The sequence below is a fragment of the Dendrobates tinctorius genome, unplaced genomic scaffold, assembly GCF_039654945.1.
Source record: "Dendrobates tinctorius isolate UK_male_01 unplaced genomic scaffold, ASM3965494v1 ptg000063l, whole genome shotgun sequence".
Lineage (NCBI taxonomy): Eukaryota > Metazoa > Chordata > Amphibia > Anura > Dendrobatidae > Dendrobates > Dendrobates tinctorius.
Genome location: NW_027361731.1, coordinates 31,966,431 through 31,993,432, shown reverse-complemented (window position 1 = coordinate 31,993,432; position 27,002 = coordinate 31,966,431). Strand labels below are relative to the sequence as shown.

At 54.5% G+C, this 27,002-nt stretch overlaps 2 protein-coding genes across 4 annotated transcripts in view; one reads left to right on the top strand and one right to left on the bottom strand.

The window, feature by feature from the left end:
* The window catches only part of LOC141094126 (uncharacterized), a 114,475-nt gene extending 92,351 nt beyond the window's left edge, over positions 1-22,124 (top strand). Inside the window, exons 10-24 of the mRNA XM_073579862.1 lie at positions 14,295-14,434; positions 16,007-16,663; positions 17,969-18,082; positions 18,195-18,254; positions 18,344-18,476; positions 18,705-18,761; positions 19,336-19,401; positions 19,532-19,588; positions 20,278-20,343; positions 20,416-20,475; positions 20,550-20,609; positions 20,718-20,783; positions 20,989-21,105; positions 21,172-21,228; positions 21,308-22,124. Of these exons, the coding sequence (XP_073435963.1) occupies positions 14,295-14,434; positions 16,007-16,663; positions 17,969-18,082; positions 18,195-18,254; positions 18,344-18,476; positions 18,705-18,761; positions 19,336-19,401; positions 19,532-19,588; positions 20,278-20,343; positions 20,416-20,475; positions 20,550-20,609; positions 20,718-20,783; positions 20,989-21,105; positions 21,172-21,228; positions 21,308-21,609 (2,012 nt within the window). The 3' untranslated portion in view covers positions 21,610-22,124. The remainder of the gene's footprint in view (positions 1-14,294; positions 14,435-16,006; positions 16,664-17,968; positions 18,083-18,194; positions 18,255-18,343; positions 18,477-18,704; positions 18,762-19,335; positions 19,402-19,531; positions 19,589-20,277; positions 20,344-20,415; positions 20,476-20,549; positions 20,610-20,717; positions 20,784-20,988; positions 21,106-21,171; positions 21,229-21,307) is intronic.
* Positions 22,125-22,132: 8 nt separating this feature from the next.
* Positions 22,133-27,002, bottom strand: part of SPAG9 (sperm associated antigen 9) — a 53,067-nt gene continuing 48,197 nt past the window's right edge. For all 3 annotated transcript variants that reach the window (XM_073579828.1, XM_073579829.1, XM_073579830.1), the window contains 3 exons: positions 24,282-24,458; positions 24,061-24,204; positions 22,133-23,944 (listed from right to left, as the gene is read on the bottom strand). In XM_073579828.1, coding sequence (XP_073435929.1) covers positions 23,826-23,944; positions 24,061-24,204; positions 24,282-24,458 — 440 coding nt within the window. In that variant the 3' untranslated portion in view covers positions 22,133-23,825. The remainder of the gene's footprint in view (positions 23,945-24,060; positions 24,205-24,281; positions 24,459-27,002) is intronic.

Here is a 27,002-nt window from a genome sequence, read left to right as displayed (position 1 = left end):
CTGCTGCCCATCATCAGCTATTACAGTGTGTGGTATCAGCTCCCTCTGCTGGTCATCATCAGCTATTACAGTGAGGGATATCTAATCCCTCTGCTGGTCATAATCATCTATTACAGTGTGTGGGATATCTAAGCCCTCTGCTGGTCATCATCAGCTATTACAGTGTGTGGTATCAGCTCTCTCTGCTGGTCATAATCTGTTACAGCGTGTGGTATCACCTCCCTCTGCTGGTCATCATCATCTATTACAGTGTGTGGTATCTGCTCCCTCTGCTGGTCATCATCAGCTATTACAGTGTGTGATATCAGCTCTCCCTGCTGGTCATCATCAGCTATTACAGTGTGTGGTATCAGCTCCCTCTGCTGGTCATCATCAGCTACTACAGTGTGAGATATCTAATTCCTCTGCTGATCAACATCCTCTATTACAGTGTGTGGTATCGGCAACCCCTGCTGGTCATTATCAGCTATTACAGTGTGTGGTATCGGCTCCCTCTGCTGGTCATCATCATCAATTACAGTGTGTGATATCGGCTCCCTCTGCTGGTCATCAACATCTATTACAGAGTGTGGTATCAGCTCCCTCTGCTGGTCATCATCATCTATCACAGTGTGTGGTATCGCCTTCCTCTGCAGGTCATGATCAGCTATTACAGTGTGTGGTATCGGCTCCCTCTGCTGGTCATCATCAGCTATTACAGTGTGTGATATCAGCTCCCTCTGCTGGTCATCATCATCGATTACAGTGTGTGGTATCAGCTCCCTCTGCTGGTCATCATCATCTATTACAGTGTGTGGTATCGGCTCCCTCTGCTGGTCATCATCATCTATTACAGTGTGTGGTATCGGGTCCCTCTGCTGGTCATCGTCATCTATTACAGTGTGTGGTATCAGCGCTCTTTGCTGGTTATCATCATCTATTACAGTGTGTGGTATCAGCTCCCTCTGCTGGTCATCATCAGCTATTACAGTGTGTGGTATCGGCTCCCTCTGCTGGTCATCATCATCTATTACAGTGTGTGGTATCAGCTCTCTCTGCTGGTCATCATCAGCAATACAGTGTGTGGTATCGTCTCCCCCTGCTGGTCATTATCAGCTATTACAGTGTGTGGTATCGGCTCCCTCTGCAGGTTATCATCAGCTATTGCAGTGTGTGGTATCGGCTCCCTCTGCTGGTCATCATCAGCTATTACAGTGTGTGATATCAGCTCCCTCTGCTGGTCATCATCATCTATTACAGTGTGTGGTATCGGCTCCCTCTGCTGGTCATCATCATCTATTACAGTGTGTGGTATCGGCTCCCTCTGCTGGTCATCATCATCTATTACAGTGTGTGGTATCGGCTCCCTCTGCTGGTCATCATCATCTATTACAGTGTGTGGTATCAGCTCTCTCTGCTGGTCATCATCAGCAATACAGTGTGTGGTATCGGCTCCCCCTGCTGGTCATTATCAGCTATTACAGTGTGTGGTACCAGCTCCCTCTGCTGGTCATCATCAGCTATCACAGTGTGTGGTATCGCCTTCCTCTGCAGGCTATCATCAGCTATTACAGTGTGTGGTATCGGCTCCCTCTGCTGGTCATCATCAGCTATTACAGTGTGTGATATCGGCTCCCTCTGCTGGTCATCATCATCTATTACAGTGTGTGGTATCGGCTCCCTCTGCTGGTCATCATCATCTATTACAGTGTGTGGTATAAGCTCTCTCTGCTGGTCATCATCATCTATTACAGTGTGTGGTATCGGCTCCCTCTGCTGGTCATCATCATCTATTACAGTGTGTGGTATCAGCTCCCTCTGCTGGTCATCATCATCTATTACAGTGTGTGGTATCAGCTCTCTCTGCTGGTCATCATCATCTATTACAGTGTGTGGTATCGACTCCCTCTGGTAGTCATCATCATCTATTACAGTGTGTGGTATCGGCTCCCTCTGCTGGTCATCATCATCTATTACAGTGTGTGGTATCGGCTCCCTCTGCTGGTCATCATCATCTATTACAGTGTGTGGTATCAGCTCTCTCTGCTTGTCATCATCATCTATTACAATGTGTGGTATCAGCTCCCTCTGCTGGTCATCATCATCTATTACAGTGTGTGGTATCGGCTCCCTCTGCTGGTCATCGTCATCTATTACAGTGTGTGGTATCGGGTCCCTCTGCTGGTCATCGTCATCTATTACAGTGTGTGGTATCAGCTCTCTTTGCTGGTCATCATCATCTATTACAGTGTGTGGTATCAGCTCCCTCTGCTGGTCATCATCATCTATTACAGTGTGTGGTATCGGCTCCCTCTGCTGGTCATCATCATCTATTACAGTGTGTGGTATCAGCTCTCTCTGCTGGTCATCATCAGCTATTACAGTGTGTGGTATCGGCTCCCTCTGCTGGTCATTATCAGCTATTACAGTGTGTGGTATCGTCTCCCCCTGTTGGTCATTATCAGCTATTACAGTGTGTGGTATCGGCTCCTTCTGCTGGTCATCATCAGCTATCACAGTGTGTGGTATCGCCTTCCTCTGCATGTTATCATCAGCTATCACAGTGTGTGGTATCGCCTTCCTCTGCAGGTTATCATCAGCTATTACAGTGTGTGGTATCGGCTCCCTCTGCTGGTCATCATCAGCTATTACAGTGTGTGATATCGGCTCCCTCTGCTGGTCATCATTGTGACGAACAGCCCACTGCCGTTCGTCTACTTACGGGCGACACTAACGGGGGTCCCGCTGCCACCAAAACGTGACGGACAGCGGACCCTGTGTCACCACTATGTCACAGTCCCACCACTGACACGGGTGTATCCACGGACGGAGGGACGAGACACAATGCCGGCACACGGCTATCACAGGCGCAGTGGGGCTTATCTTAGTTATCCCAACACTGGCACCATGTGACCAAAAATATCCAGCAAGCTAATCTCGCTCTACAATTTGCCGCAGGGGGAGTTTAATTTGGATGCCCCACCACTGCTATCAATCTTCCAAGTACTGCGGGGATTTATGTATATCCGACTTTCTCAGTTCCACTTTGGAACTCGCAGCTCTCCGGCGCCCCCCTTACCCTCAGGTCAGTCAGGGAACTGCACCTAGGATAATTAGTCGCCGGACGGGCTGCCTGTTGTGAACCGGCAATTAGGCTTCTGCAGTAAGGGAATTATCAGCTGTGGCCGCAGCCCCTCATTCAGCTATATAAGACCCTTCTAGACTGCCAGCAAGCCGCAATAGCCGTGCACAACGTGCTGCCACCTGTCACGGTTACTTAATTCACAGTGTTAAATTAAGAGGGTCCGTGGCAAACCCCTTGAATTAGTAGCGATTATCTATCAAAGGCGTATAGTTCGAGTCTTAGAGCATAGAGACAGACCTAAATAATTATTTCATTTATTTTCCGAAAGAGGACAGTGATTACAGATAAAAGTTGCTATAAAATTGAGACATAAAATATGTACAGTACAGGTATAAAATAAAAGTGGAGAAAACAAAGAGAGTACACTCACAGTTCCATATTGTTCCTTAGGCAGACCATGCGGCTAAGGTGGGTGGAGGCGGAGCTGCACTTCTCCGCTCATCTGGGTCTTTCTAGCACGACGACTTGAGCTGTTCTGCCCTGGTTTTGTCCAGGAAATGCTTTATAGACTTGCTATGTGACATCACGGAGAGATGCATGCTGGGTTAATCCCACCTCTCCCTTTTGGATTTAGAATTACACTAGAAAACTTATACTAATCATAACTCCGTGGGGGCATCCCGCACAGACACATATAGGGCATCATTGGTTGTGATTTGTTGAGTACAATAATTCAAGACCAAATATGCAGTAGTTCTGATACACCGTTTAGCTGGAACACATATCTCAGGTTCTGAAAGGATTAGGCTTCGCAAGAACCACGGCAGCGACGCTGTGACCGCCCGGATTACAAAAATGTGATTTTCATATCCCTAGGGTATTTGGTTCTTATGGTATAGTCTCTCATAGTTTTATTCGTTTCAAACAAAGAAGTTTTTCCCGCTCTGAAGAGGAGCCAATTGCTAGCTGGAGAGGTGATAACACTTGGGGGAGGGTAGGCACTGCTATAGCTTCAGTGTGCCATGTAACTCAGAAGGGAAGGGGGGATTTCTGCCACATTCCAACAGAAAACATCATATTTTGTGGACAAAACCCCATACCTCACAGACATTGTACATCACACCTCCCCACTTAAGAGGGCGCTAAGGAGGCATTACCTCTCGGTCATCGGCCATGCGCACCTCAGCGGGTTCGCCCCGGCCGGACAACCCATCGGCATTGCCGTTTTCACTGCCCTTCCTGTGTTTTACAGTAAAATCGTACTGTTGAAGGGCAAGGCTCCAGCGGAGCAACCTTCCATTGGTTCCGGACACTGTGTGCAACCAGCTCAGAGGGTTGTGGTCAGTTACCACCGTGAAGGCGCGCCCGTACAGGTAGGGCTGCAAACGTTGCAGTGCCCACACCATGGCCAGACACTCCTTCTCGATGGTCGAGTATGCCACTTCCCTCGGCAAAAGTTTCCGGCTCAGGTACAACACGGGGTGTTCTTGGTCCCCCGAGTCGACCTGGCTAAGCACAGCACCGAGGCCAAACTCGCTGGCGTCGGTCTGTACCAGAAACGGGCGACTGCTGTCGACTGCTCTCAACACTGGAGAGTTGCACAGGGCTGCTTTCAAAGCTTGGAAAGCCGCCTCACAGTCATCTGTCCAGTTGACTGTTTGGGGTAGCCTCTGCTTGGTGAGGTCAGTCAAGGGTTTGGCAAGGGCGCTATAGTCCTGTACGAACCGCCTATAGTACCCTGCAGTGCCCAAGAAGGACTTCACCTGTTTCTTGGTCCTGGGGGTGGGCCAGGACACGATTGCGTCCACTTTTTCTGGCTCCGGACTCATGGAACCCCCGCCTACCCGGTGCCCCAGGTAGTGGACCTCGCGCATGCCTATCTGGCACTTCCCCGGCTTGATGGTCAGGCCTGCCTGGTGAAGACGCTTGAGCACCTCCTGGAGGTGCTGAAGGTGTTCCTCCCAGGTGGAACTGAAGACGGCAATATCGTCTAAGTATGCCACCGCGTACTCCTCCAGTTCCCGAAGCAGGTGGTTGACCATCCGCTGGAAAGTGGCAGGGGCATTCTTCATGCCGAAGGGCATGACCGTGGACTCGTACAGTCCAAAGGGGGTGATAAAGGCGGATTTCTCCTGCGCCTCAGGGCTCAGGGGAATCTGCCAGTATCCCCGACTCAAATCCATGATGGATATGTAGTTGGCGTTTGTCAACCGCTCGAGCAGATCCTCGATGCGCGGCATCGGGTGGGCATCAGAGGTTGTGATGGCGTTGAGCCCCCTGTAGTCTACGCAGAACCTGGTGGTTCGATCCTTTTTAGGCACGAGGACTACAGGTGAAGCCCACGCGCTTTTTGACCGTCGAATCACCCCCAGCCTTAACATCTCATCGATCTCTTGGCGCATGACTTGTTGCACCGTCTCAGAGATCCGATAGGGTGTTCGCCGTAATGGGGCGTGATTCCCGGTGTCCACCTCATGAACCGCTAACTCCGTCCTCCCCGGTTGGTTAGTGAACACGGGCCGGAAGAGTTTCAGGGTGGCCATCAACTGCAACCGCTGGGACACGGTGAGCGAACCACTTATCTCCATGTCCTCAATGGACCCATTGGCCTTGGCCTGGGCCAGCATGTCCAGGAGGGGATCTTCCTCCCCATTCTCTGGCAGATTGCAGACCAGTAGGACGCAAGCTTCACGTTCGTAGTGCGCCTTCAGCATGTTGACGTGAAAGGCCTTGCGCCTACCCCGAGCATGGTCAAGCGTGACCACGTAGGTGACCGGGTTGAGCTGTTGGTGGACGACGTATGGGCCTTCCCAGGCTGCCTGAAGCTTATCCGTTGGTACAGGGACCAGCACCCACACCTTTTGACCCACCTGGTAGGTCCGCTCCCGGGCGTTCTGGTCGTACCAGCGCTTCTGGTCAGCCTGAGCCTGCGTCATGTTGTCATGCACCAACTGCGTCAAGGTCTGCATCTTGTCACGGAAGCGCATGACATAATCCACGATGGACACTTCTGTGGGGTTTGGCTCATCTTCCCAGGATTCTCTTATCAACCCAAGGGGTCCCCGGACTCGCCTGCCATACAGGAGCTCGAAGGGGGAGAACCCGGTCGAGGCCTGCGGAACTTCTCTGTAAGCGAACAGCAGGTGTGGGAGGTACCGCTCCCAGTCGCGCCCTTGGGTCTCAACCAGTATGCGGAGCATCTGTTTGAGGGTACCGTTGAAACGTTCACACAAACCATTAGTCTGTGGGTGATACGGACTCGATACCAGCTGCGTCACCTGCATTTTCTCACAGAGAGCCTCCATTAGGCGAGACATGAATTGGGGCCCTTGATCGGTAAGCATCTCCCTGGGAAATCCTACTCTTGAAAAGATGGTCACCAGTGCGTCAGCCACCTTATCTGCCCTGGTTGAAGACAGAGCTACTGCCTCTGGGTACCGGGTTGCGTAGTCTACCACAGTGAGAATGTATCGCTTTCCGGAGCTGCTGGGGACGGACAGCGGTCCTACAATGTCCACCGCGATTCTCTGGAAAGGCTCCTCTATCACCGGCAAAGGAATAAGGGGAGCCTTAAGAGCAGGCCCCGCCTTACCCACTTTTTGACAGGTGGCGCAGGAGCGGCAGTAGTGTGTTACATCTGTCCCCATCTTGGGCCAATAGAAGTGTTGAGACAGCCGTGCCTTTGTTTTGCTGATCCCCAAGTGTCCAGCGAGTGGAATCTCATGGGCAATCCGCAACAACTCAGTTCTGAACTGATAGGGGACGACCAGCTGTCTTTCCCTCAACCACTCCTTTTTAGGATCTCCGGGTACTGTCTCCCGGTACAACCTTCCTCGTTCCCAGAACACCCTCTCCTTATCAGACTTGGAGGTGGGCGTCTCGGCGAGACCTCTCAATTTCTCCAGGCTGGCATCTGAGTGCAGAGCAGCCTGGAACTCCATGCTGGAGGCTGCCAGAAGTGACGTCAGGGTCCCCTCTTTACTGGGACCCTCTGGAACCGGCGCTGGGTTCACCTCTGGTTCAGTCTCTCCTGTAGCAGCAGAGGGTCCAGAAGACAGTGCGTTACCTGCGATCTGGGCACTCTGACTGCGTGTGACAGCTGCTATGTATGCTGTCTCCCTGGGGATTTCTACAGACCCACCAGCCGGGCTGGCTTGGGCTCTACCTCCCCATCCACCCCCAACACTTCAGGAGCAGGGCTACTTATGGGCCAGTTACCTTCCTCGGTGGCACTGGTCAGCTGCATGGCATTACCTTCCTCATGGTCCCCATGCACCTCCCCACTTCCTTGAGCACCGTTGCTTACTCCTGCCAGGGGTTCCTCAGCCGTCTCACTCCGCAGAGTGACGGGGCTGAGCACTTCGGTACCTGTGGACACATCTACCGCTTCAAAGAAAGGGTTAACGGGTTCAGTCGGCACAGATACATCAGCATCAGCATCATACCTGGGGAAAGAATGGTTGTTAGTTGCATCATTACTCATCAAGGCATTAGCAGGTAACACATTCAGTTTCCCGTCATCATCATCATCATCAGGGTTAACGTTACCCTTATTATCAGTTTGGGGAAGGGTGTCAGGGACGTAGTATGCAACCATCCGCCCCAAGTCAGTCCCCAATAAAACATCAGTGGGCAGGTTTTCAGACACTCCCACCTCCCTCAACCCGCTCCCAGCACCCCAATCGAGATAAACTCGTGCCACTGGCAAGGGACAACGGGTGCCTCCAATCCCGGTGACAGTCAGGGTTTTCCCCTCAACAAACTCTTCAGGGGCCGCCAGTCCAGGACGGATGAGGGTTCGTTCAGCCCCGGTGTCCTTGAGGCCTGTAGCAAGACGGGCCCCCACCTGAACAGGTTGAACGTTGTCGTCAGCCCTCCCAACCACACCTCCCACCAAAAGAACAGAGGCGTTGGGCCCGGGGGCCTTGGCTGGCGGGTTCTTCGGCCTATCCGGACAGGTGTAAGAGAAGTGACCAGGCCGCTTGCAGTGGTGACACAGGCGACTGTCAGTAGCCGGCCTGTTGTTGGCAACAGGGACAGGGCCTCCGGAGGGACGGCTAGCTGGGGCACTGGGGTTGGTTGCTGGCTTACCCCCTTTCCAGCTGGTGGCAACTGGCCTCCGCGTCTCGGGCTTCCGGTTGGTGTCATAGTTGTCGGCGATCTGCGCCGCTTTGTCCGCATTCGTTGGTTCGCGGTCCAGGATGAACTGTCGGACCTCAGCTGGGCAGAGATGCAGGAACTGGTCTTTGATCATCAGGTCCCGTAGCTGCTCAAAGGTTTCAACGGACAGTCCATGGATCCACTGGTCAAAGTGGGTCCTGAGTCCTTGCACCACATCACTGTAGCTATCATGTGGGCCACGTTGGAGGTGCCGGAACTTCTTTCGGTATACCTCAGGTGTCAGCCGGTATTTGGCGATCAGCGCCTGCTTTATGGCGTCATAGTCGTCATCGGCTTCTGGCGGAAGAGAAGCAAATGCCTCCAGGGCTTTGCCTTTTAGCCCTGGGGTCAAGTACCTTGCCCATTGGTCTCTAGGCAGCTGGTACTGTCTGCAGGCTTTCTCAAAGGCTCGCAGGAACATGTCCAAGTCCCCATCCTTTTCCATCACGGGAAAATGCTCTGGCCGGGGTTTAGGAGTCTGGACACTGCTGGGCTCACTGCTTCGGGCTGTGGGGGCATTCCCACCCCGCTGGAGTACCTCCAGTTCATGGGCCCTCTGCGCCTCCCGCTCGGCTCACTGCTCTGCTCTCTCAGCCTCAGCTTGGCGCTCGCGTCTCTCCGCCTCCCGCTCGGCTCGCTGCTCTGCTCTCTCTCGAGCTTGCTGGATCAGCTGCAGACGTCCGTCACGGTCTTCGGCAGGGAGTGCGTCCAAGGCCGCTTGCAGGTAGGGGTCCAGCGTGCTCTGATTGAATGTGGGCCCCGCGCTCATGAGTGGAGCCTCTGCTGCAGCCCCATTGTCACTTGGGCCAACTTCTGCGCTTGCTGGATTCTGGTCGTTGTCCAGCTGCACTAGAGCTGCGATCATGTGAGCTCTGTTTTTGTTCGTGGCGTCAAGGCCTTGGTACGTGCATAACCCAGCAAGAACTTCCTTTGTCTGCCGGTTGTACCAAGGTTCTCCTTTTGCCGCCATGGTTGCCAAATAAAAGATAGAAAAAGAAAAACGAAGAAATGGGAGGGAATACTTGTACGTACACACAAATGTCTCAGAACTAGTAACCACTGAGTCTGTTCTCCAAAACCTATGATGCAGGATTCCCGCAGGAACCGTGCAGGTTTTTAGTGAGAGGAATGATTGCTCAAACCAAATCACTAATGCTCTAGGATGATCCCACCGCTCTGCCACCAATATGTGACGAACAGCCCACCGCCGTTCGTCTACTTACGGGCGACACTAACGGGGGTCCCGCTGCCACCAAAACGTGACGGACAGCGGACCCTGTGTCACCACTATGTCACAGTCCCACCACTGACACGGGTGTATCCGCGGACGGAGGGACGAGACACAATGCCGGCACACGGCTATCACAGGCGCAGTGGGGCTTATCTTAGTTATCCCAACACTGGCACCATGTGACCAAAAATATCCAGCAAGCTAATCTCGCTCTACAATTTGCCGCAGGGGGAGTTTAATTTGGATGCCCCACCACTGCTATCAATCTTCCAAGTACTGCGGGGATTTATGTATATCCGACTTTCTCAGTTCCACTTTGGAACTCGCAGCTCTCCGGCTCCCCCCTTACCCTCAGGTCAGTCAGGGAACTGCACCTAGGATAATTAGTCGCCGGACGGGCTGCCTGTTGTGAACCGGCAATTAGGCTTCTGCAGTAAGGGAATTATCAGCTGTGGCCGCAGCCCCTCATTCAGCTATATAAGACCCTTCTAGACTGCCAGCAAGCCGCAATAGCCATGCACAACGTGCTGCCACCAGTCACGGTTACTTAATTCACAGTGTTAAATTAAGAGGGTCCGTGGCAAACCCCTTGAATTAGTAGCGATTATCTATCAAAGGCGTATAGTTCGAGTCTTAGAGCATAGAGACAGATCTAAATAATTATTTCATTTATTTTCCGAAAGAGGACAGTGATTACAGATAAAAGTTGCTATAAAATTGAGACATAAAATATGTACAGTACAGGTATAAAATAAAAGTGGAGAAAACAAAGAGAGTACACTCACAGTTCCATATTGTTCCTTAGGCAGACCATGCGGCTAAGGTGGGTGGAGGCGGAGCTGCACTTCTCCACTCATCTGGGTCTTTCTAGCACGACGACTTGAGCTGTTCTGCCCTGGTTTTGTCCAGGAAATGCTTTATAGACTTGCTATGTGACATCACGGAGAGATGCATGCTGGGTTAATCCCACCTCTCCCTTTTGGATTTAGAATTACACTAGAAAACTTATACTAATCATAACTCCGTGGGGGCATCCCGCACAGACACATATAGGGCATCATTGGTTGTGATTTGTTGAGTACAATAATTCAAGACCAAATATGCAGTAGTTCTGATACACCGTTTAGCTGGAACACATATCTCAGGTTCTGGAAGGATTAGACTTTGCAAGAACCACGGCAGCGACGCTGTGACCGCCCGGATTACAAAAATGTGATTTTCATATCCCTAGGGTATTTGGTTCTTATGGTATAGTCTCTCATAGTTTTATTCGTTTCAAACAAAGAAGTTTTTCCCGCTCTGAAGAGGAGCCAAATGGTGATAGCAGGAAGTATCCTATTGCTAGCTGGAGAGGTGATAACACTTGGGGGAGGGTAGGCACTGCTATAGCTTCAGTGTGCCATGTAACTCAGAAGGGAAGGGGGGATTTCTACCACATTCCAACAGAAAACATCATATTTTGTGGACAAAACCCCATACCTCACAGACATTGTACATCACAATCATCATCTATTACAGTGTGTGGTATCGGCTCCCTCTGCTGGTCATCATCATCTATTACAGTGTGTGGTATCGGCTCCCTCTGCTGGTCATCATCATCTATTACAGTGTGTGGTATCGGGTCCCTCTGCTGGTCATCATCATCTATTACAGTGTGTGGTATCGCCCCCTGCTGGTCATTATCAGCTATTACAGTGTGTGATATCGGCTCCCTCTGCTGGTCATCATCATCTATTATAGTGTGTGGTATCGGCTCCCTCTGCTGGTCATCATCATCTATTACAGTGTGTGGTATCAGCTCTCTTTGCTGGTCATCATCAGCTATTACAGTGTGTGGTATCGGCTCCCTCTGCTGGTCATCATCATCTATTACAGTGTGTGGTATCGGCCCCCTCTGCTGGTCATCATCATCTATTACAGTGTGTGGTATCGGCTCCCTCTGCTGGTCATCATCATCTATTACAGTGTGTGGTATCGGCTCCCTCTGCTGGTCATCATCATCTATTACAGTGTGTGGTATCGGCTCCCTCTGCTGGTCATCATCATCTATTACAGTGTGTGGTATCAGCTCCCTCTGCTGGTCATCATCATCTATTACAGTGTGTGGTATCGGCTCCCTCTGCTGGTCATCATCATCTATTACAGTGTGTGGTATCGGCTCCCTCTGCTGGTCATCATCATCTATTACAGTGTGGTATCGGCTCCCTCTGCTGGTCATCATCATCTATTACAGTGTGTGGTATCAGCTCCCTCTGCTGGTCATCATCACCTATTACAGTGTGTGGTATCGGCTCCCTCTGCTGGTCATCATCATCTATTACAGTGTGTGATTTCGGCTCCCTCTGCTGGTCATCATCAGCTATTACAGTGTGTGATATCGGCTCCCTCTGCTGGTCATCAACATCTATTACAGAGTGTGGTATCGGCTGCCTCTGCTGGTCATCATCATCTATTACAGTGTGTGGTATCGGCTCCCTCTGCTGGTCATCATCATCTATTACAGTGTGTGATATCAGCTCCCTCTGCTGGTCATCATCAGCTATTACAGTGTGTGATATCGGCTCCCTCTGCTGGTCATCAACATCTATTACAGTGTGTGGTATCGGCTCCCTCTGCTGGTCATCATCATCTATTACAGTGTGTGGTATCGGCTCCCTCTGCTGGTCATCATCATCTATTACAGTGTGTGGTATCGGCTCCCTCTGCTGGTCATCATCATCTATTACAGTGTGTGGTATCGGCTCCCTCTGCTGGTCATCATCATCTATTACAGTGTGTGGTATCGGCTCCCTCTGCTGGTCATCATCATCTATTACAGTGTGTGGTATCGGCTCTCTCTGCTGGTTATCATCATCTATTACAGTGTGTGGTATCGGCTCCCTCTGCTGGTCATCATCATCTATTATAGTGTGTGGTATCGGCTCCCTCTGCTGGTCATCATCATCTATTACAGTGTGTGGTATCAGCTCTCTTTGCTGGTCATCATCAGCTATTACAGTGTGTGGTATCGGCTCCCTCTGCTGGTCATCATCATCTATTACAGTGTGTGGTATCGGCCCCCTCTGCTGGTCATCATCATCTATTACAGTGTGTGGTATCGGCTCCCTCTGCTGGTCATCATCATCTATTACAGTGTGTGGTATCGGCTCCCTCTGCTGGTCATCATCATCTATTACAGTGTGTGGTATCGGCTCCCTCTGCTGGTCATCATCATCTATTACAGTGTGTGGTATCAGCTCCCTCTGCTGGTCATCATCATCTATTACAGTGTGTGGTATCGGCTCCCTCTGCTGGTCATCATCATCTATTACAGTGTGTGGTATCGGCTCCCTCTGCTGGTCATCATCATCTATTACAGTGTGTGATATCGGCTCCCTCTGCTGGTCATCATCAGCTATTACAGTGTGTGATATCGGCTCCCTCTGCTGGTCATCAACATCTATTACAGAGTGTGGTATCGGCTGCCTCTGCTGGTCATCATCATCTATTACAGTGTGTGGTATCGGCTCCCTCTGCTGGTCATCATCATCTATTACAGTGTGTGGTATCGGCTCCCTCTGCTGGTCATCATCATCTATTACAGTGTGTGGTATCGGCTCCCTCTGCTGGTCATCATCATCTATTACAGTGTGTGGTATCGGCTCCCTCTGCTGGTCATCATCATCTATTACAGTGTGTGGTATCGGCTCCCTCTGCTGGTCATCATCATCTATTACAGTGTGTGGTATCGGCTCCCTCTGCTGGTCATCATCATCTATTACAGTGTGTGGTATCGGCTCTCTCTGCTGGTTATCATCATCTATTACAGTGTGTGGTATCGGCTCCCTCTGCTGGTCATCATCATCTATTACAGTGTGTGGTATCGGCTCCCTCTGCTGGTCATCATCATCATCTATTACAGTGTGTGGTATCGGCTCCCTCTGCTGGTCATCATCAGCTATTACAGTGTGTGGTATCGGCTCCCTCTGCTGGTCATCATCATCTATTACAGTGTGTGGTATCGGCTCCCTCTGCTGGTCATCATCAGCTATTACAGTGTGTGGTATCGGCTCCCTCTGCTGGTCATCATCAGCTATTACAGTGTGTGGTATCGGCTCTCTCTGCTGGTCATCATCAGCTATTACAGTGTGTGGTATCGGCTCCCTCTGCTGGTCATCATCATCTATTACAGTGTGTGGTATCGGCTCCCTCTGCTGGTCATCATCATCTATTACAGTGTGTGGTATAAGCTCTCTCTGCTGGTCATCATCAGCTATTACAGTGTGTGATATCGGCTCCCTCTGCTGGTCATCAACATCTATTACAGAGTGTGGTATCAGCTCCCTCTGCTGGTCATCATCATCTATTACAGCGTGTGGTATCGGCTCCCTCTGCTGGTCATCATCATCTATTACAGTGTGTGGTATCGGCTCCCTCTGCTGGTCATCATCAGCTATTACAGTGTGTGGTATCGGCTCCCTCTACTGGTCATCATCAGCTATTACAGTGTGTGGTATCGGCTCTCTCTGCTGGTCATCATCAGCTATTACAGTGTGTGGAATCGGCTCCCTCTGCTGGTCATATGTTTGCAGAGTACAGGTATTGGAGGATATAGAGCTGTGATTAAGGGGCGGAAAGGGGAGATGGGACGAGGAGAGAGGCGGAAAGCGTCTTCTGTCGCTGTTGAGAGCTTTGCTTATCGGCGCCATCTGCTGTTCATTCCTTGGTATTACATCAGGCGGCCATTTTTCTGGAGTCCGGTTCCCATCACTTTTAATATTGTTTTCTTTCCTCTTTATTTCTTCGCTTTCCTGTAACCACGTGACGGGAGCTGGCTGTTCGTTGGTTGTTTTATGTCAGGTGATGTGACTCCATTAGGACCGAGCTGTGAGTCCATCTGGACGGCCGCTGCGCCTCCTCCTGTCTCCCGCCTGAGCTCTCCGGGGATCATCCGCTGCTGCACCGAATTCTGCGACTGCTGCTGCTGCCGCCACGGTCAGGTCTGTCATCACACGGCACCACAAGTCTCAGCATGCCTGCTCTCAGTGGCGGGTGACAGCTGCATGTCACGTGGGCAGCTCAGTGTCCCCAATAACACAGGTTCCGTGGCCGCATCACTCTACCTGATATTACTGCGCCTCCTCTGTAAGGACTGTGGCCACTATTACTGCATCGCGTTACCTTGTGCCGATGCTTCTTTTCGCCCCTCTCCTCATCCCGTCTCCCCCCCCCCCCCCTGCGCGCCCCTCTCCTCGTCCCGTCTCCCCCCCCCCCTGCGCGCCCCTCTCCTCGTCCCGTCTCCCCCCCCCCTGCGCGCCCCTCTCCTCGTCCCGTCTCCCCCCCCCCCTGCGCGCCCCTCTCCTCGTCCCGTCTCCCCCCCCCCCCCTGCGCGCCCCTCTCCTCGTCCCGTCTCCCCCCCCCCCTGCGCGCCCCTCTCCTCGTCCCGTCTCCCCCCCCCCTGCGCGCCCCTCTCCTCGTCCCGTCTCCCCCCCCCCCTGCGCGCCCCTCTCCTCGTCCCGTCTCCCCCCCCCCTGCGCGCCCCTCTCCTCGTCCCGTCTCCCCCCCCCCCTGCGCGCCCCTCTCCTCGTCCCGTCTCCCCCCCCCCTGCGCGCCCCTCTCCTCGTCCCGTCTCCCCCCCCCCCCCTGCGCGCCCCTCTCCTCGTCCCGTCTCTCCCCTCCCCTCCGCGCCCCTCTCCTCGTCCCGTCTCTCCCCCCCTCCGCGCCCCTCTCCTCGTCCCGTCTCTCCCCCCCCTCTGCGCCCCTCTCCTCGTCCCGTCTCTCCCCCCCCTCCGCGCCCCTCTCATCGTCCCGTCTCCCCCCCTCCGCGCCCCTCTCCTCGTCCCCCCCCCCGCGCGCCCCTCTCCTCGTCCCGTCTCTCCCCCCCTCCGCGCCCCTCTCATCGTCCCGTCTCCCCCCCTCCGCGCCCCTCTCCTCGTCCCGTCTCTCCCCCCCCCTCCGCGCCCCTCTCATCGTCCCGTCTCCCCCCCTCCGCGCCCCTCTCCTCGTCCCGTCCCCCCCCCCCTGCGCGCCCCTCTCCTCGTCCCGTCTCTCCCCCCCCCTCCGCGCCCCTCTCATCGTCCCGTCTCCCCCCCCCCTCCGCGCCCCTCTCATCGTCCCGTCTCCCCCCCTCCGCGCCCCTCTCCTCGTCCCGTCTCTCCCCCCCCCTCCGCGCCCCTCTCATCGTCCCGTCTCCCCCCCTCCGCGCCCCTCTCCTCGTCCCATCCCCCCCCCCCGCGCGCCCCTCTCCTCGTCCCGTCCCGTCTCCCCCCCCCCCCCCCCGCGCGCCCCTCTCCTCTCGTCCCGTCTCCCCCCCGCGCACCCCTCTCCTCTCGTCCCGTCTCCCCTCTGCGCCCCCTAATCTCGGCTCTCCCCCCCCCCCCCCAATACCTGTATTCTGCAGAGCCGTCCCGACGAGACATCACTATCAGTTGCAACATTGGTAGACTTTTGGGTGAGACCTCAGGTAGTGGAGTAGCATTGCCTGTAGACCCCCCATTCCCTTCCCTCTGGGGCGCTGGCGATGATGGGGGTCTTTCTTCCCCCAATCACTGACGTCTCCTCTCTTCCTCCAGGTGGGGGCCATGCCGAGCTGCATTGTGAAGGGCTGCACCCACTACACCGGGATGAAGGCTTCCAACCCCCTGCTCACTATGCACGTCTTCCCCCGAGAGCTCAGCCGCATTAAGCTCTGGCTCCAGGAGATCGGGCAGAATTGTGGGGACCTCGACAATTTTGCGACCAAGGTGTTTGCTGAGGCGAGAACGGGGAAGTATCGCATTTGTTCTGCCCACTTTGCGCCGGGCAGTTACACCTCGCAGGGGAGCAGGATTGTGCTAAAACCTGATGCCATCCCCACCCTGTTCCCTGGGATTTACTCGAGACCCCCACCAGACTGGAAGCCGCTCTCTGCACAGGACAAGAAGTCTGGGACTAACAGTGACAATAAGGACTCCTCAACGGTGAAAGCCCCCACCCAGAAAAAGGAGGTCACCATGGACGGTACTAAGAGGCTGCAGGAAGGAGTGCGCCGGAGCCAAGGTGCCAAGCAGGGTCCCGCACAGGAGCGGCTCTTAGATGTCAATGGTTGGAAAACGAGCGTCAGCAAGGAGTCTGGACACAAAGACCCGAAATCAAAACCCGACCAACTCAGCTGCAACTGGTCCTTACCAATCCCGGCCAACACCAACGAGGAGAACAGACGCGCGCTGTGGTCCCTGGAGAATGTGCTGGTGAGCCAGTAAAATCAGTGTGTACTGGTCACATCCGGAGCTGCACTCTCCATCTGCTCTGCATGCAGCTCCGGATGTGAGTAGAGTAAAAGATGGGATATAGCGTACAAGCATCCTCTGCTTTACTTGTGGGATTGAACTTGGTGGCGGAGTCGCTGCCTGGGTAAGGGGGCGGGCGACAGGCGAAGACGCGGGCCCGGTTAAGGGGGCGGGCGACAGGCGAAGACGCGGGCCCGGTTAAGGGGGCGGGCGACAGGCGGAGACGCGGGCCCGGTTAAGGGGGCGGGCGACAGGCGGAGACGCGGGCCCGGTTAAGGGGGCGGGCGACAGGCGGAGACGCGGGCCCGGTTAAGGGGGCGGGCGACAGGCGGAGACGCGGGCCCGGTTAAGGGGGCGGGCGACAGGCGGAGACGCGGGCCCGGTTAAGGGGGCGGGCGACAGGCGGAGACGCGGGCCCGGTTAAGGGGGCGGGCGACAGGCGGAGACGCGGGCCCGGTTAAGGGGGCGGGCGACAGGCGGAGACGCGGGCCCGGTTAAGGGGGCGGGCGACAGGCGGAGACGCGGGCCCGGTTAAGGGGGCGGGCGACAGGCGGAGACGCGGGCCCGGTTAAGGGGGCGGGCGACAGGCGGAGAAGCGGGCCCGGTTAAGGGGGCGGGCGACAGGCGGAGAAGCGGGCCCGGTTAAGGGGGCGGGCGACAGGCGGAGACGCGGGCCCGGTTAAGGGGGCGGGCGACAGGCGGAGACGCGGGCCCGGTTAAGGGGGCGGGCGACAGGCGGAGACGCGGGCCCGGTTAAGGGGGCGGGCGACAGGCGGAGACGCGGGCTCGGTTAAGGGGGCGGGCGACCTTTGGGGCAGATGGTGCTGGTAACAGATGATTATCTCTGTAGAGATGAGCAGCTGTCGGCCGCCGCTGATCCTACGATCTTGAGGGTTGGGTTTCTCGGTGTCGGACCTGTCCCAGGACCAGAGGTCGATGACTTTTCTTAGAATCATAGAATCGTAGAGTTGGAAGGGACCTCCTGGGCCATCTGGTCCAACCCCCTGCTCAAAGCAGGATTCGCTAAATCATCCCAGTCAGATGTCTGTCCAGCCTCTGTTTGAAGACTTCCATTGAAGGAGAACTCACCACTTCTCGTGGCAGCCTGTTCCACTCATTGATCACTCTAACTGTCAAAAAGTTTTTTCTAATATCTAATCTGTGTCCCCTCCCATTCAGTTTCATCCCATTGCTTCTAGTCTTTCCTTGTGCAAATAAGAATAAAGTTGATCCTTCTACAATGTGACAGCCCTTGCATGTTTCCAGGTTTCCCTCCTGCAGCATTTGGCAGAGGCTCCTCTCACCTCCCGATCCCAGAAGCAGAAGACTACTCGCCTGCTGAACCAGACTGCTGAGATTGTGTCAGTGCTGACCGGGGAGGTGAGACAGGCTCTGGGGGGCGTCGGGGTGACGATGGACCGGGGGTGTTTTGAAGTCTGGGTCCATGTATGTGGGATGAACCTCTCAGGTGCCATTTCCTTGCGTTTTGCAGGAGTGGACGGTGGTGAAGAAGAACTCGCACATCAGCAAGTTCTACAACATGATACGAGAGGTGTGTGGGCCGCAAGGTGGACGGTCGGTGGGTTGGTCATGGGATGTGCCAGGTTTTGGAGGTGACCCAGGGTGAACTCTGCCTTTCAGGTGCCCATTAAGGTGGGAGACGTGGCGGTGTTCTTCTCTATGGATGAGTGGGACTACATCGAGGACCATGAGGAGCAGTATAAGCACGTTATGGTGGAAGAACCCAAGAGCTTACAGTTCAACGGGAGTTCAGGTATGATGCTGTGCGGCGCCCTCTGTAGGAGAGGGGGTGGAGTCATGGAGCACGGCGCCCTCTGTAGGAGAGGGGGTGGAGTCATGGTGTACGGCGCCCTCTGTAGGTGAGGGGGTGGGGTCACGGTGCGCGGCGCCCTCTGTAGGTGACGGGGTCACGGTGCGCGGTGATGTACGACAGCCGGTCGGGCGTCCTTCTGGGCTTTCATCTTTTGTTTTGTCATTCTAGATGGGACTAAATGTGAATTTTTGCCAGAGCCACAGAGCGAGCAAAGATCGAGCTTCAGTAAGTGAAGGCGCGGGTCACAATGGCACTGCGCCCCTCTCCCGATCTCCGTATGCGTTGTTCCTCCCCCACTCGGTGGTCTCCGTCTGCGTTGTTCCTCCCCCACTCGGTGGTCTCCGTCTGCGTTGTTCCTCCCCCACTCGGTGGTCTCCGTCTGCGTTGTTCCTCCCCCACTCGGTGGTCTCCGTCTGCGTTGTTCCTCCCCCACTCGGTGGTCTCCGTCTGCGTTGTTCCCCCCCCCACTCGGTGGTCTCCGTCTGCGTTGTTCCCCCCCCACTCGGTGGTCTCCGTCTGCGTTGTTCCCCCCCCACTCGGTGGTCTCTGGTGCCCGTCTGTATGCACAGGACCAGACGATACTGAGCTCTGTCACAAATCCTGCAGACGCGGCCGTTAGAGGATGTACAGCCTGGTCCCGTGTTGTGTGCAGACCAATGTGTTGGTGTTGTCTGATCCTGCAGCCTCCACTAGGGGGAGCAGTGGTCGGTGCAGCAGTTAGTGGGGGGTTTACCTGTTGTCTGAGCAGCGCCCCCTGGTGTTGGGGACAGTAAATCTCCTCTTTGTGTTGCTCTGATAGGTGAACTAGATTTCGGGGATCAGCTGGACTACGTGCAGACCCCTGCGGCGCCCCCTTCGCACACAGGTGAGCTCTTGTGGAGGAGTCGGTGCAGGCGCCCTTTGTAGGAGAGGGGGTGGGAGTCATGGTGCGCGGTGATGTACAACTGCCGGTCGGGGGTCCTTCTGGCCTTTCATCTTTTGTTTTGTCATTCTAGATGGAACGAAATGTGAATTTCTGCCAGAGTCACAGAGCGAGCAGAGACCGAGCTTCAGTAAGTGAAGGAGCGGGCCACAATGGCGCTCCCCCCCCCCCCCCCCCCCCTGGGTCTCCAAATGCTTTCTCCCCCCCCTCCCCTCGGTGGTCTCCGGTGACGCTGTTCCCCCTCCCCCCCCCTCGGTGGTCTCCGGTGACGCTGTTCCCCCTCCCCCCCCCCCTCGGTGGTCTCCGGTGACGCTGTTCCTCCCCCCCCCCCCCCCCTCGGTGGTCTCCGGTGACGCTGTTCCTCCCCCCCCCCCCCTCGGTGGTCTCCGGTGACGCTGTTCCTCCCCCCCCCCCCCCCTCGGTGGTCTCCGGTGACGCTGTTCCTCCCCCCCCCCCCCCCTCGGTGGTCTCCGGTGACGCTGTTCCTCCCCCCCCCCCCCCCTCGGTGGTCTCAGGTGACGCTGTTCCTCCCCCCCTCGGTGGTCTCCAGCCTGCCCGCGGTCTCTGGTGCCCGTCTGTATTCACAGGGCCAGACGATATTGAGCTCCGTCACAAATCCTGCAGACGCGGCCATTAGAGGACGGACAGCCTGGTCCCGTGTTGTGTGCAGACCAATGTGTTGGTGTTGTCTGATCCTGCAGCCTCCACTAGGGGGAGCAGTGGTCAGTGCAGCAGTTAGCGGGGGTTCACCTGTTGTCCGAGCAGCGCCCCCTGGTGTCGGGGACAGTAAATCTCTTCTTTAATGTGTTGCTCTGATAGGTGACCTAGATTTCGGGGATCAGCTGGACTATGTGCAGACCCCCGCTGCGCCCCCTTCGCGCACAGGTGAGCAGTGGTGGAGGGGTCGGTGCAGGCGGCTGCGGCCATCGCTCATCTTCTCGTCTTGTTTCCACCCAGATATAGAAGTTGCAATCAGTTGTCAAGACACCGACGTCCTAGAGATGAGCTGCTCCTCAGGTAACGATCAGCGGCAGCGGTCACTCCCATCGATTGTTCTCGAACGTTTTCTAACTTGCTGCTTCTCTGCACAGATGACTTTATCGAACAGTCGTCTGAACCCCCCCAGAGCGAAAGAATAGATTCTTCCTCAGGTAAAAAGATGCTCACAAGAGGGGGCTGTACCAACTGCTGGAGGGGGACACTTCCATATCTCCAGTCACTGGGTGTAGTACCAGTACCCATCACACCCTCTCTTACAGGAGATAAGGCTGATGAGGACCGCACGGATGATCCCCAGAGCCCCCTGCCATCCTCACCACAGCCAGGTGAGACCTCTGGGAGGTGACAATTCACAATTAAAGGGCCAGTGTGCCCTATATAGCATGTAAGGGAGGGGGTGACATTAGTGATCCAGGTCCCCCCCCCCAATGTACTGTGCAAGCCGCAGAGCGCCAGCGTGGGGTCCGCTCACAGAGCAGCAGGAGCCTCCATGCCAAGATGGCGGCTGACCCTGCACATCTTTTATTTCAGAGAAACAGAAAGAAATAAGGAAAGATGGTGAAGATGATGATAGTGATGACAATGGTGGGGAGGATAGCGACACAAGCCAGAAAGATGCAGATGAGGAGACGCCAGATCTGCCCCCAGGTAACACATGCTGGGGGTCCAGGGAGACCCTGAGCTCATCTCACCCTCTGATGCTTTTCTGTGCAGATGACGTCACGGCAGAGTCGGTGCCGGAGCCCCCCAAAGATACAGAGCCGCCCTCAGGTAATGTGTGTTGTATGGGGGGGGACCACCGGGGCCGATACATCACACCCCTCACTTCTCCCGTGTTCCCATGCTGCAGCAGACGCCATGGACGAGTCCTCCAGCTCGGAGTTGTGGATCGCGCAGGACGGCACCACTTCCTCCACGTGGATCCCGCAGGACGACCCGAGACCCAAAGGAAGAAACTGCTTTAAGTACGGTAAACACGCGGGCAGGATCCAGTGTCCGGTCAGCCTGTCGGGCACCACCATCTTATTACCGGAGCTGCCCCTGAAGGTGGAGTCGGACCCCCGCTGCGACCTCTGTGACCTCACCTTCCCCGATAAATACGAACTGGAGCTGCACCAGCGGCTGATGCACAGTAAGAAGCAGCGGCTGTGACCGCGGGGGGCCGGCGGCAGGGGCTTTCTGTCAAAAGCTTGTTTTTATAACGGCTGGTAACCATTAATAAAATGTGCACAGCCGAGAGCGACATTTTCTGGAAGACGTCACCACGGCCAGCATGGCTGCCACCTTGGCTTGCGCATAGTCGGGGAGCAGCTGTCCAGGTGAGGACGGACCCTTTCCCTCCTTATAGCATCGGTATCTGCAGCTTGAGTCCCTATGACACTTCCTGCCTATGCTCTGGCCTTCAGCACCACCATTTATTCTTTCAACGCCAATATATATAGAGATTGAAATTCTAGAGATCTATGTCATTCCAGCCCCTTTATGAATCACTGCCCAGGAAGTGTTGTCATAGTCCACATCCTACTCCTGGAAGCATTATGCTATTAGGATGGGATTTGACCCTGGGCATGAACCCTTCACAACTAGATGATTTTTTTTTTTACAAAAAAAAAAAAATGTTTGACTTTTCTTTTTGTAAGAAATGAGACTAAAGAGTGAAAAGCGGAGTCGTGGCTGTGAATCATTTCATATACATATTTATAGATATATATTTACACACATACATGTCATGTACAAAGCTACATTCTAACCCCGGGGGGGCCGACTGTGGAAATAAATATGTCCCTACAATACAAAAGGTAACGCTGGTTACAAAAGGTGAGAGACGGGGCCGCCGACCCCGGCAGCCCGCCGGAGAGAGACGGGGCCGCCGACCCTGGCTGAGAAGACTAGATAGGCAGCTGTGAAAATGTTCTGATTTTTAATGATGAAATGTGGCGCCGTGCTCGGTTTTATCCTTTGGTACGTTTGGAATTTCACCGGAATACTCACGCACATTTTATTTTTTTTTTCTTGTGACGACCACCGTGGACACAATTCAGATTAAAAAAAAAGGTATCTGAGTGGATGAGTGCGGGGTCTGTAGGTCTGTACACAGGTTAGTGTCTCAGGCTCGTATATAAAAGGTTATCTGATATCTTATATATAAAATACAGGCAGAACTCGCGTCGTAAAAATGTGCGCAGGACAGGAAGAAAAAGAAACAATGCGGGAAGAAATGAGCCAGGCGAGATCCGAGCCACACAAGGCGACAGTCGGCGTCATATATACAAGGCGTGTAAAGTGCTGGACGCGGCCGAGGACAATACTGCATGGAATCTATACTGACGGCTCCATTTTGCAGTTTTATGCAAAACTATTAAGAAAATAGAGAAAATCTTTTTTTTCCCTAGACTTATTTTTGGTCATTCTGGATCAGATTTCTTTTTCCCCTTTCATATTACACCACACACTAGGTTTAAAACAAAAATATATAGAATATCCAATTTAAAAAAAAAAAAAAATTACTAGCAGCAAAATCAGGGAAGACATAGCGCCCCCTACGTGATCACGATCGTCTAGTGGCTGCAGATTAATTACAGGCGGGTGTCAGACTTCGATACGATTTTGGTGGGCGTCTGCTGCCCACATCCCTCTTTCAGCTCCATTGTTCTGATACAAAGCTCCAAACACTCTGCAAGACATTACCTGTAGTCACCACTAGAGAGAGCTCAAGGCAATGCATTGAGTGCCCAGCTTTCTCCTCTGCTCCCTCTAGTGGTGGCCACAGTAGTCCACATTTTATCATTGCACTGCAGCGATGGTCGGGTGTACACACACCGTCCATAAAGGGAGACCTCACTGGTGAATGGGGAGACTGACTCATCACAGACCGTCCGTCTCCATGCTCGCGAGCGGAGGCAGTAGTGGGAATGTGGCTAATATTTCATGTAAACCCGTACGATGGCCACATGAACACGGCGTTCCTGCAGCTCTGCTCTGTCCACAGAACTCAACTGGTCATCAAGTCCGACCAAAAGAAACAGAAATGTAAAAACAATAAGAGAATGAAAAACTAAATTTACAATCCTGATGGGAATCACTAAGGAGAGAGCAGGATGGAGTCAGGAGGCGCAAGACCATTTACACCGGAGCGATTGGACATTACCCTGCCGTGCAGACCAAATCCAGGCCGAGGGGTGCCGGAGTGGCCGCGGGGTGCCAAGACAGTATTCTCCAGACTTGATACAGCTCGTGTTGGGCAGCAACGATCGCGTTGTTTGTGTTTTGTTTTTGCAGTCATTGAAGTGTTAAAATATCAGAAAAAAGGGGAAAAAAACCTAATGAATGCGGCAGCTACATACATCATGCACGGGGTGTCGGGGGCTTCAGTCGCTGCCGGCACACATGACTTGCCAGACTATGAGGTGACTCCTCTCCATTTTGGCCATGGAGGGTTCGAACTGCAAGGAATCGTCTAAGCCTTCGGATTCGGCGCCGTCGTCACCTGCGGAGAGGACATGGAGTCAGGAGGAAATGCCACCAGATTCAGGGTGGAGACCACGTTACAAATATAGCCCTGCAGTCGGAGTGTGGGTGGGCTCCTCCATGGTACGTCCTTACCCATTCTAAAGTCGATGTAGCCCTCTCCACCACTCATCACCAGCATGAACTTCTGGTTTGGACCGCCGGCGTCCTGCTGGGAGACCGCGCCCTTGTCTGTGGCCAGATCTGGAGAGCTAGCGCCAGCCGGCGGGATCACCTGACCTGGAAGATAAGATGGCGCCACCGTTATCCAAGCTCTACCTATTTAACCTCCTCCTCCAATTAATTAGGATCAGTACCTGGCACTGACACAAAGAATTTCACGGCGTCCCGATGCCCGTGGAAGCAGAGCTGAGCGTGCGCCATAGAGCAGTACGGTATGAAGGTTCCCGGCGTGACTTTGTCGCTGTTCTCGTCACCATAGACGCGGATGACGCTCCCTGGACGATTGCCGGAGGTGGACAGAGCTTTATTGGCTTTAGAATATAAAGAAAACAAAAAGGGTAAATTCTCACAGGGCTCTCCGCTAGGATTACGCCTGGCATCGCCCTCTAGAAGCACCGCTGGAAGGGAAACAGTCAGCAGTTAGTATTTCAAGGCATAGCTTGAAATCATGAGAAGGGCATGCTGAGATCGGAGGAAAGGAGGGAATGAATGTGTGATTTGTTCATCTAGCACTGGTCTACAACTAGTCTGAGTACCAATGTCCGCACCGGTGGTGTGGTGCCTGAGGCGACGGAGACCATATAAGGCGGGACACCAGTGGGACGGGTGAAGGGACTATAGCTGGTATGTGAGCACGGCGTGGAGACCATTACATATCCGTCCTTCAATCTCACTGTGGGGCTGAGGTTGCGTTCTTCCATCAAGATCTAATGTGTGCGACGTCACAGCCTCATTCCTGGTCACAACCACAAGCCGCCTGACAGACGACCAATGGGAAAGTGGTCATGCAAGGTCCATGGCATCAGAGGGCAGAGGTTTCTTCAAAGATCTTGTGCAGAGCGTTTCTAGAAACACTTAGACCTCTGGAGTTATGATGAATGAAACGCCGTCCAGGTAATAAACCTCCACCTCACCCACCATCATCAGTCATTCTCATCTGCCACCATGCCCCAATTCTGTCCTCCACTGTCTCATTCTCAACCTCACCATCTGCAAACACCATCACTTCAATCCTTCATCACCATTCTCACCCTCTGCCATCCCAATTCACCATACATCCTCACCCACTGTCATCCTGATTTCAGTTCTCCGCCATCTTTATTCTCTATTACCACCCCTCATCCCCACCCTTCCCTCATTCTCGCCTTCTGCCACCCCTCATCCCCACCATTCCCTCATTCTCACCTTCCGCCACCCCTCATTCCGCACCCTTCCCTCATTCTCGCCTTCCGCCACCCCTCATTCCCCACCCTTCCCTCATTCTCGCCTTCCGCCACCCCTCATTCCCCACCCTACCCTCATTCTTTCTTTCTGCCATCCTTCATCCCCACCTTTCCCTCATTCTCACCTTCTGCCATCCCTCGTCCCCACCCTTCCCTCCGTCTCGCCTTCCGCCATCCCTCTTTCCCACCTTACGCCACCCCTCATCCCCACCTTACGCCACCCCTCATCCCCAACCATCCCTCATTCTTGCCTTGTTCCATCCCTCATCCCCTTTCTTCCCCCTCATTCTCGCCTTCCGCCATCCCTCATCCCCACCCTTCCCTCATTCTCGCTTTCCGCCACCCCTCATCCCCACCCTTCCCTCATTCTCGCCTTCCGCCACCCCTCATTCCCACCCTTCCCTCATTCTCGCCTTCCGCCACCCCTCATTCCCACCCTTCCCTCATTCTCGCCTTTTGCCACCCCTCATTCCCACCCTTCCCTCATTCTCGCCTTTTGCCACCCCTCATTCCCACCCTTCCCTCATTCTCGCCTTCTGCCATCCCTCGTCCCCACCCTTCCCTCCGTCTTGTCTTCCGCCATCACTCTTTCCCACCTTACGTCACCCCTCATCCCCACCCATTCCTCATTCTTGCCTTGTTCCATCCCTCATCCCCTTCTTTCCCCCTCATTCTAGCCTTCCGCCATCCCTCATCCCCACCCTTCCCTGTGTCTCGGCTCCAGCCATCCCTCATCTCCACCCTTCCCTCTGACTCGGCTTCCGCCATCCCTCATCCCCACCCTTCCCTCTGACTCGGCTTCCGCCATCCCTCATCCCCACCCTTCCCTCTGACTCGGCTTCCGCCATCCCTCATCCCCACCCTTGCCTCTGACTCGGCTTCCGCCATCCCTCATCCCCACCCTTCCCTCTGACTCGGCTTCCGCCACCCCTCATCCCCAGCCTTCCATCATTCTTGCCTTCCGCCACCCCTCAACCCCACCCTTCCCTCATTCCCACCTTCTGCCATCCCTCGTCCCCACCCTTCCCTCATTCTCACCTTCCGCCATCCCTCGTCCCCACCCTTCTCGCCTTCTGCCATCCCTCATCCCCACCCTTCCCTCATTCTCGCTTTTTGCCATTCCTCATCCTCACCCTTCTCGCCTTCCCTCGTCCCCACCCATCTCTCATTCTCACCTTCTGCCATCCCTCATCCCCACCCTTCTCATACTCACCTTCCGCCATCCCTCGTCCCCACCCTTCTCGCCTTCTGCCATCCCTCATCTCCACCCTTCCCTCATCCTCACCGTCCACCATCCCTCATCTCCACCCTTCCCTCATTCTCGCCTTCCTCCATCCCTCATCCCCACCCATCCCTCATTTATCCCCACCCTTCCCTCATCCCCTTCCGCCATTCCCCACCATTGCCTCATGCCCCATCTTCCACCATCCCTCATCCCCAACCTTGCCTCATCCCACATTCCCCACCATTCACTCATCCTCACCTTCCACCATCCCCACCCATCCCTCATTCTCACCTTCTGCCTTCCCTCATTCCCACACTTCCCTCATTCTCACCTTCAGCCATCTCTCATCCCATCCCACCATCCTCACCCTTCCTTCATCCCCACATCCCTCATTCTCACCTTCCGCC